The sequence below is a fragment of the Penaeus monodon genome, chromosome 2 (genome assembly GCF_015228065.2).
Source record: "Penaeus monodon isolate SGIC_2016 chromosome 2, NSTDA_Pmon_1, whole genome shotgun sequence".
Taxonomy (NCBI): domain Eukaryota; kingdom Metazoa; phylum Arthropoda; class Malacostraca; order Decapoda; family Penaeidae; genus Penaeus; species Penaeus monodon.
In genome coordinates, this window is record NC_051387.1 from 2,914,524 (window position 1) to 2,925,322 (window position 10,799).

At 36.4% G+C, this 10,799-nt stretch overlaps 1 protein-coding gene across 1 annotated transcript in view; it reads left to right on the forward strand.

Moving 5' to 3' along the window:
* Nucleotides 1-9,860, forward strand: part of LOC119580162 (2-hydroxyacyl-CoA lyase 2-like) — a 21,557-nt gene extending 11,697 nt beyond the window's left edge. The window contains exons 12-14 of the mRNA XM_037928131.1: nucleotides 7,877-7,979; nucleotides 8,395-8,565; nucleotides 8,777-9,860. Coding sequence (XP_037784059.1) covers nucleotides 7,877-7,979; nucleotides 8,395-8,565; nucleotides 8,777-8,959 — 457 coding nt within the window. The 3' untranslated portion in view covers nucleotides 8,960-9,860. The remainder of the gene's footprint in view (nucleotides 1-7,876; nucleotides 7,980-8,394; nucleotides 8,566-8,776) is intronic.
* Nucleotides 9,861-10,799: the final 939 nt, after the last annotated feature.

The following is a 10,799-nucleotide window of genomic DNA, read 5'->3' on the forward strand; positions in this document are numbered from 1 at the left end:
GGGCAGGATTGTACGAACCGAGCGTGTCCACACGCCGGGGGGCCATACTCCGTACCTCTGGGCCTCCTGCTGCTCCAGTCCCCCACAGATTTAGCCTGGGACCGCGGGGTACCCAGTTACCCATGGGTGGCCACGAGGAGGCACTGCAAAGTCTTAATGATGGAGAGGCTGTGCCCTGGCAGGGGAGACTTATGCGAAGCTGCTCCTTTTCGCACTGGGCTAGCCAGGGGTGGAAGCTGCAAGCGAGAAGGCATGCAAGCACTTAACACTATCTAGGCTACCACACCATCGCTTCACATCACCATGCACGTGAAGCACCCACCCATATATTTGACTTTGGAGAAGATCTTTTGTTAAGCTGTAGTGGCATTTGCTATTAGTGCTTTGTTTGAGTATGGAAGTACCAGAAACAAGAAAAAATTGCATTATTGAAGTATACTGCAGTCCCTTTTATATGAATATATTATATTTAAGGACCACTATGAGTAACTTTTAAAAATGAGTACTTTCTGTATGGTAAGGAGCCCTATCTTTATAAGCATTAATGATGGTTAGCCATTATCTGGACTGGGGAGAAGATATAAAACTAAAACATATCTTATCTCAGTGAACTTTCAATCAGCATGGGAGGCCCCTGGTTCTTGATCCACACAAGAGACTGCATGAGTTTGGTTTGTAGAACAGGGATGAGGATATTTGTATTTTTCTTTCTTTTATTTCAAAGTGTTTTTTAACAGCTATTCTATATAATATTTATTATGTGATAGTAAAACTTTATGACTTTGGGATTTCTTGGCCTACTACTAGAATAGGTAAGCTTTGTCCAAAAAGTATTGTGTAGAAGCCCCATTAATATGAACTAACTTTTTGGGTTTTTGTGATGTAATTTCCTACTAATTTGGTATATATTCTATCTTCATGACTATATAATTTCATGACTAATAATGATATGCAGTGGGTGGCTTGCATCAGTTGATGTTTCTGCAGAAAAAATGGAAATATCGAGTAACAGAAATTTGTAACACCTTTTACAAAGAGATAAAGAACTGAGTGAGTGAAAGTGATTAGCTGGCATTTAAAGTCACAATTTTCAGTGTAGTATATAGAGAGTAAACATCTTTAGCATATAGTTAGGGTGCTTAGTAGTTTCTTTTTTTCTTCTTGGCCAATTTCTTTCACTTGTATGGGGTGTTGCCACATGCTTTCAAAAGATTATTTGTTTTTCTGACAGGAAACATCAATTTTTGCTAGTTGTGTGTGTAGAGAAAAAGGAGTATTCATTATATATATAATTTTTATTTTCATATTTTGATTAAATGATTTGATATAGACATGAGTAAGATATTGCAATTGAAGGGTTACCTTTAGTTGCAGTAGATTTTACTCTTTTATTTACAGACATTAAAGTAAACACTCCTTTTTTTATTGAGCATCGGTTCATCATTTAAGAAAGGAAGTGCAGATTAATAATTCAACCTAGAAAACATATAAAGAATATTGATAACCTATATGTTATCTTTGAACAGTTTTAGTATTATTGATTTTTCTGACTCATGCTTACGCCTTATATTCTTTCAGCATGAGTGATTACTTTAGCACTTGGACAAGAGTCAAGATGGATGACCAGATGGTGGCCTACATAACCCTTTTCACATCTACGGCTGTGATAGGGTTTGGCATCGAGGGGTACCCCTCTTACTTCCCCCCTCCCCTTCATCTGGACGCACAAGGTTAGTAGACGGTGATGGGCTGATTTCTTTGAAGTGAAAGATTTTTCATTGTTTTAACCCTTAAGGGGTAAGAATTACTATATATAAAGTGCATCCTTTCATTGTTGAGTTGGCCTGATGATTTTGGGCAAAATATATTATGACTTATAGATGATTTGTTTTGCGGAAATTTTGTATCTGTATGTTCAGAGTCTTAAATTGTTATTTTAGTAAAGAGAAAATATGATAATTGGAAAATTTTTTTTTTCTGAGTTAAGAGGCATGAATCTTAAACCAATATATTTTGACCTGTTTTCCCTTTTAGAATGCTTGCCTTTTAATTTTCCATGTAAAATATAGTATTGTCAAGTGATTTTGTTGTTTTAGGTTGATAAAAAATAAACGCCTGGAGGTGAACTTGTGGCAGAATTTTTAAAAATCTCATGGAATACGTTACATCTTTACTTTACCTGGGGGTCCACATCTCGCCCATCCTCTTGCATCAGAAAAGCTTGGAATACGCATCTTTTGACACAACACACGACATGAGGTAAGTTGGGTCATGCAACAATAAAGATGTGAAGCTAAAGTTTAGGAATAGTTAACATAAAATCTCTCTTTTTGTCATATTAAGACAATGAAGAAGGTACATTGGAAAGTTATATATATTTTGATGCCTTTCCATTACAGGTTTCAACAGTATTTGCTGCCGATGCTGTTGCCCGTATGTCTGGCACTGTTGGCGTTGCAGCTGTTACCGCTGGCCCTGGACTAACCAATACTGTTACAGCTGTAAAGAATGCTCAGATGGCAGAGAGTCCTGTTCTGCTAATTGGTAAAATATTGATTTATGCTTTATTTAGAATGAAATATAACATCAGATTTAATGTTCTCGTTTCCCATTTTTTAAAATGAAAATGTTGAATGAATGTCTTTGTATCAGGTTTTTAACTTAGTTGTAAATTATTTTAGGTTTTACAATAGCAATCTATTAATTTTTCCAGTACCATAAATGTAGAGTGCCATGTATACTGCACATTCGTTGAAAACTACTTATTTAAAATTTGATTTATTTTCATAACTATCTTTATCTATAATTCATTATGGGTTTCTAAATCAGGTTATGTCATTTACCAAGCTGGCCATATATTAATATCAGGCTTCCTTGAATATCATAAGCTTCCAAAATTGGTATTGATTTGGTATACTTTATAATTCATCTGTGGTTTTATGGAAATTAAGAGTGACTATTAGTTTATCTATTTATAGAAAAAATTCCCAATTTCTATCTTATTTTCACTATTATTTTGGGTTTGAAGTATTGAGCTTTACTAAAATGTAGATGTTTTGAATAACCCTTTTTTCTTAAATTAATTTATTTTGTTTATTCATTTATTGTTATGAAGCAGTATACAGTATTCAGTATTGCCAAGAGTAATGATGGTTTTTAAATACATTTGGACTTGGAGACAAGCACCAAGAACCTATCCTTTTTTTTAAGCCCTAGGAGTGTCTGTATATGTATTTATATACTCACAATTCATGTAGATTTACTTTACTAGGTGGAGCTGCTGCCTCTATCTTGAAGGGCGAGGACTCTTCAGGATATAGATCAGATGTCACTCTTTAAGCCTCTGTGAAAGTACTGTGCAACTGTCACCTCAGTAAGAGATATCGTGCCATCGTCCGGCGAGCTTTGCAAGGGGCCCCAGAGTGGAACGCCAGGTAAGGATCTTGTGGGAAGAGGTATGTCTCCTTCTGACTTTCCCAGTTATTCATCATTATTAACATTTCTAAAAATTATTTAAGTTTTCAACATGCCTTCTCAGTTTGATATTTCATATAGTTTCCCTTCATACAAATAAAAGGAGCTTTATTTTATTTTATACTTCCAGGTCCAGTGTTTATTGAATTTCCCATTGATGTGTTGTATCCATACCACATGGTTTCAAGGAATTTGGGGTCAAGGGGAGGGGAAGTCCTTCATGCAGAAGATTGTGAACTGGTGGTGATGCAGAACAGATTTTTCCTGTGATATTTTTGGGGTTTTTATGGTTTAACGGAATGCATTTAAGGAGGAGACTTGCAAATGGAGGGAGGTGCCAAATGAATGTTAAAAATGATTAAACACTATTATTCATGTCTTAATGTGATTTTTGGATATGTCACAAAGGATATTAAATAGATTGAACACAAGCATCCATATCATAATGTGATATCAACTTATACATGAAGATTATACTAAATTGTACCTCCGCCTCACCATATTCCCAGTCCTAAAATAAAGAGAGAGTTTACTTTAGTTTTTCATGAAATGAACTTTAGGCTTCATCAAATCTTTCCTTACAACTTTGTGTGTGTGTGTGTGTGTGTGTGAGTGAGTGAGTGAGTGAGTGAGTGTGTGTGAGTGTGAGTGTGAGTGTGAGTGTGAGTGTGAGTGAGGAAGAAACTGTAGTACATAAGAGACTTTCAGGATGATAATTCAAAGTTACTGCTCATGGGTGAATGCCTTTGCATGAGCAACACACGTCATTTAAACCTCCAAGCAAATGGTTAAAGGCCAATTTTGTAAGTAATGATACACCAATAATCCTCAATTGAATATAATTCCTTAACTTTTTTAACACTGCAAACGATGCCTATTCCGTGAGAAATGGTTTTCATCTTTCCAGTTCCAAAGCCATGTCATTTATCATGGAGCAGTTTTTCAATAATATTTCTCCAAAAACAAACCAAAAGGTATTTTAGGTAGCTTTTAAATCCAGTTTGAAATCATGTCTAATTAGCAGCTACTCTGTGAAAAAACTGTAATAAGAAACACATGATAATCATTATCAGTCTTTTCTTACACTACTTGTCACGTCTTGTGCTTGTTAATGAGTTTATAATCTTCCTATTTAATGTATGTTAAACAATTGGGCTTTTTGTAATTATCTTCTTTAGTATGTTATTACACTTTGTTTCAAATGTTTATATTCCATTAAATTGTTGCCGTTTATGTTGACAGTCCATGTTCCTGGCAATGTTTAAATTTTTTTGTAAATATCAAGTTCCTTTAGATTAGCCGCTTTTCTTTTTTTATGTCTAGTATATGTAAAAAAAAAAATCTTTGCTACTCATTTCAGATGTACCACTCACCTAAAGCCTGGTTAGAATTTAAAAACTGAATGTGACGTACTTGTAACTAGTTTAGACCCGGTAAGCTTTTTGGTTTCAAATTTCAATGTCATTGGAGTTGCCACCCTTCTTACTATGGCTATGATGATTACACCCCTGCTGAATTTATTTACAGCCTTGGGTTTATGGTTTTGCTCTTCCTTCCACTGCACTTTATTCTGTTTCCTATGGGATGCCTGAGGATTTTTTTAGCTTGTGGCATTTATATTGAAATTCTTGAATAATGATGCCTTCTAGTACTCATAGTCCCTTTATCAAGTATTTTACTTTGGACAACAAATTGCAGTCTGTTGAAGCCAGTGAATGTTCATTTCTTGTTCAGGTTCACATTTGTATTTTGTGTTAGTCCATGAATATCTCTCTCTCCCTTTCCCGCTCTATCATTAACCTGGGTTTGCATTGTGTCCCTTCCTTATACCATATGGCATTATTATAATTACATTGAATCATTATTGAACATTGGACATCCCATTAAATTTGAATTTGATATCACCCGGCTAAAGTTGATATATTGTGGAAGGTTAATTTAAAAGGATTTTACTTTTTTTTTTGCAGGTACCTTGGTAACTACCTTGACAATCTCTTTGCTGGACATGGGATCCTCAGGACACCAAGCCTCTCAGGGTTAAAATTCCTTTTGCCAACCATGTTTGGGTGAGTTATCAAAATTAGAAGATGAGTTTTTTTTTGAAATCTGCTCAACTATACATATGTTCGAGTTTTAACTCATGTTTGTACATGGATTTTCAGTTCAGCAGTGTGTGCCATAGTTTCCAAGGCAAAGAAGCCAGTTATTGTGGGTTGGGAAATCAGGCAACTCTCCCACCAACGCCACTGAAGATCTACAAACGTTCTTTGAAAACCCTTGGGATCCCTTGCTTCCTTGGGGCATGTCCCGTGGGCTTTTAAAGGGACAAAATTAGTACTTAACTGATTTTTGATTTTTTCTTTCTTTCTTTTCGTACTACCCATGAATTCTATAGAATATTAGATGCTCCTCTTTGAAATGCTTGCAAAGACCTTTGATTAAAACTCTCTTTATTTTATGAAATATAAATGTGATCACCTCATTGCTATATGTAGGTCAGAAGAGTGACCATTCAGATGCGCCAGAGAAGACGCGATGCATTGAAGGAAACAGATGTCATTATCTTGGCTGGTGCAGTGTGCGACTTCAGGCTGTCTTATGGAAAGGGCCCTGGGACGTAAAGCCAAAAATTTTTGCTGTTAACAGGACAAGGAACAACTATACAAGGTTTGTCTTTTCATTTAATTTAACTGGGTACTTAATGGTGATAATTTTAGTAGAAGAATTGTGGTTCATGGAAATCACTGAGAAAGTTATTTGAGAAAAGGTGAACTATGTGTTGGCAAAAGTTCATTAAATTTTAAATCCATGTGTCCCAAAAATTTACAATAAAATGAATGTTCATGAGGTATATTTATGAAAGTGAGAAAATAATCAAAGAAGGAATTGTGAAACTGGAAGATTATTGATTATATTTAGCTTTTTTGATTTGCTTCACTAGATTTACATAGTCATGCATTCCTTTACTTATATAATGATCTTTTAAAAAAGCTCTGTAAAAGTCCTCCTGTGCTTACAGAATGCTGACATGTTCTGGAGCCAACTGTTGCGGGTTTTGGGTGATGTTGGAACATTCATGAGAGACCTTGCAGCTGGTTTAACTGGATATAACTGTGACCCGGAAAGGGTCTCCACTCTCAGAGAAAGGATGAGCTAAAGAAATAACAAATAAGAAGTGTATTATTCTATGGGAACGTTTACTGTGATGTGAATATTTGAGCCTTAGTGGCAAGTACGTTTTACTTTTGACAGATGTCTGTTTTATATGTTTTTATATGTAATGTTTTTTTTTTTTTTTTTTTTTTTTTTTTTTTTTTTTTTTTTTTTTTTTTATGCTAAAAGGGTTTAGGGACATTAGAAGTGAACTGAAACTTGATGCTTTTGAGTGTATTCATGACTTAGTAAGAAACTTTCCTTTACAGATGTCTGAAGAAATACCCGAGATGCATCTAAACCCGATGAAGTGTTTATGGAGCTTGAGGAACTGCTTCCGTCTGATGCTATCCTTGTTGCTGATGGAGGAGACTTTGTGGCAACGGCTGCTTACATCCTTCGGTGAGCCAATTTTTAACGAGTTGTTTTGATTGACTACTTAGTATGCAGAAGACATTAGCAGCCATCTCTCACTCCCCAGACACTTAAAAAATGGTCAGGATTTTCCACAAAAGATAATAGTTTGCAAGGGTTGTGCAAACAGAAAAAACACAAAATATACTCTTGTAATGTGGGGGATGCAATTGAGTATAGACCTGCTGTATCCTCCTTTGTCAGGAAAAATACACATTGACTCAAGAGATGTTCATATGTTTTTACTCTCAGAATCCAGGTTGATTAAACTTATTCTATGGAGGCATCATAGTTTAAGAATATGCAAACCACTCATTGTTTGGTACAATTATTTAAATAATTATCAAAATTATTATCATCTTCCTGTCAAAACAACAGGGCAGTGACCTTTTGTAGGTCAATCAGAGTTTATTCAGGGAAGTGGAAGACAATGGTAATTGTACCCTGAGCCAACTTGTATTAGATCTGATGATTTTATGGGTGGTCCCTAGTGCAAAACTTACCATATAAAAAAAAAAATCAATTGATAATGAATGTGATATATGACAAATAACTTTTATTGATGAAGTAATTACCTTGATTTTTTTTTTTTTTTTTTTTTTTTTTTTCTCCCCCAAAATGTGGAATAATGGTTACTATGACAAAAATGAAGGAGTTTTGATAGCTACAACTATTTTATTTTATTTTGTAGTATTCTAACTTATATTAACTTATATAAACTGCTGTATATTAAAGATTTCATGCAGGTGTAAGTATCAGTTGGAAATAAAGAGATTTCAGTATTGCAAATCACAAGAACACCTGTTAGTTACCAAATGAATCTGCTCCTTCCCAGCCCCCGTGGTCCTCTCATGTGGCTAGATCCTGGTGCTTTTGGGACTCTTGGTGTCGGCGGAGGATTTGCTCTGGGAGCCAAGCTATGCCGGCCAGAATCTCAGGTGGGTTTTAAGAGTCTGATAAGTTATTTCAAGCAGAGTAGTGGTTTCTGTTTTTCTCTTTCTTTATTTCCCCCAATCCTGCTCTCTCTCTCTCTCTCTCCCTCTCTCTCTCTCTCTCTCTCTCTCTCTCCCTCTCCCTCTCTCCCTCTCTCCTCTCTCTCTCCCTCTCTCCTCTCTCCCTCTCTCTCTCGTCTTCTCCTCTCTCTCTCTCTCTCTTCTCTCTCCTCTCTCTCTCCTCTCTCTCTCTCTCTCTCTCTCTCCCTCTCTCTCTCTCTCTCTCTCTCTCTCACTCATTACCTCACAGAAACAGATGATTTTGACATGATTTTGATTATGGTTATCTGGCTTTCTTGAACCTCATGTTTAATTTCATGCTGAAAACATCTCATTAATTCTTACTGTTTATCTCCCTTAGGTCTGGATTATTTACGGCGATGGATCCTTAGGCTACTCGTTATCAGAGTTTGACACATACACTCGCCACAAAACCCCTGTCATTGCTCTTGTTGGAAATGATGCAGGCTGGACTCAAATTGCACGAGAGCAAGTTCCCATGTTCGGATCCAGTGTTGCATGCACTTTAGCAGTAAGTAATAACTGGATTGTCATTTGAATGGATTGTCTGAAGGTTGATACAATGTTCTGAACCTGAAGAATAAATGAGTGTATATTGCTTATTACAGTCCATTATATCTGATTGTCTGTTTTGTATGTTTAGGAAAATTAGATGTTTTGTATACCTACTTCAGAAGGTCTATATATGATTATACAATTAGTAATTATTTTTTTTATTTCAGTACTGCGACTACCATAAAGCTGCTGAGGGTCTTGGTGCAAAGGGCGTTCTTATTGGATCCAAAGACAATGTAACTGAGAAACTAAAGGAAGTACAAGAAATTTATGAGAAAGAGGGAGCGTCAGTCCTTGCCAATGTATTAATTGGTAAAACCAAGTTTAGAGAGGGCAGTATATCAGTCTAGATTTTCCATAAAGCCTTTAGATAAAGTTTCAAAATTTTTGTATGATAACCTATTGGATTTTTTAAGTTGGAATTTCATAGGAAAAAAATATGTTTTGTAAAAGTATTCCTTGTTAAAACATCATTGCAGATATGAGTGCCTATCTCTGTCTTTATATTCCAATTGCAAATACTTTATAAATTGTTTGGAAGACCAGGGTGCTACTATGTAAATTATATAGACTGTAAATGGTGCTGAACATATGGATGTACTAAATGCCAGTATGTAAGAGGTTCATCAGTGTGCTTTGAAGAGTTGTTTGTTGCATTTACTAGTGTTGTAATTAATTATTCCCAATAATATAAGTTGTAATTTAACTTTTTTGGGTTGTAAGTGCATGATATTATTTTTAGTAGGATGACTGTATCTTCCCTTAACAAATATCAGAATAATTTTAGTATTTAATTTTTGTAAATAAAGGAAAGGGGAATGAAATGATTTAATCTTAAGTATTAACATGCAAATCTGTAGCACAGAAAGAAAAGTCCTTTACTGTCATATGCACTTGAACTAAAGACTAAAGCACATAATGTTTACGTAAGACTCAGATTGCATATATACATGTTTATATATAAATGTATATGTATTGTTAATGTGTAATATTTTATATATAGTGTGTCACAGTATACTCAGCGTACTAGAATTGATATACTGATATTTTTGTTTGTATGTTTGAATTTTTCTTTTGCTTATTTGTGTAAATTTATAGATTTTTAAATTGGTGCAGTGCATCAATGTTTGGGTTAGACTAGGATTAAGACTGTTCTTTGGCAACAGTCGGTGCAATGCATCAATGCAAATTGTATAGAATATTTCAGGTTTAAGAAAGGTTTACAGTAAAGATTAATATATCGGTGTATGAAAGTGCATTTATTTAGCCCTTCAGAGTTTTTTTAAAGTTTTAACTTTGAAAAGATGCTAATTGATCTTTCTTCTTTCACTCTTTCACTCTTTCTCCCTCCCTTTTTCCCTTTCCTCCACTTCCTATGTAGGATTATGAGAAATGGTACACATTTGAGTAGGCTATCTTATAACATAAATCACATCCCTGAAGTATGAATGCAAAGAAGGGGAAAATTTTAAGAAAGGAGATGGGAAAGCAAGTACCTCCCCCCCCCCCTCCCTCTTTCTTTCTTTTTTTTTCTTTTTTTTTTCTTTCTTCTTTCTCCTCTCCCCCTCTCTCCCCCTCTCCCCCTCTCTCTCCCCCCTCTCCTCTTTCTTTTCTCTCCCCCCCCTCTCTCTCTCTCTTTCTCTCTCTCTCCTCTCTCTTTTTTCTCTCTCTTTTCTCTCTTTCTCTCTCTCTCCCCTCTCTCCCCCCTCTCTCTCTCCCCCCCTCCCCCTCTCTCTCCTCTCTCTCACCCCTCTCTCCTCCACTCCCCTCTCTCTCTCTCTCACTCCCTCCTCTCTCTCTCTCTCTTCCCCTCCCTCTCTCCTCTCTCTCTCCTCCCCTCTCTTCTCTCACTCCCCCTCTCTCTCTCTCACTCCCTCTCTCTCTCTCCATCACTCCCTCTCTCTCTCTCCATCACTCCCTCTCTCTCTCTCACTCAAAAAAAAAACCCTCTTCTCTCCTCCCCTCTCTCTTCACTCATCCCTCTCTCTCTCACTCCTCCCCCCCTCTCTCTACCCTCCCTCTTCTATATCCCTTCTCTCTCTCTTCCTCACTCCCTCTTCTCGCTCTCACCTCCCCCTCTCTGCTCTCCTCCCCCTCTCTCGTCTCACTCCCTCTCTCTCTCTCTCCTCCCCCTCTCCTTTTCTCATCCCTCTCTCCCCCCCCCCTCCCTTCCCCTTTGTTTTCTGGGGG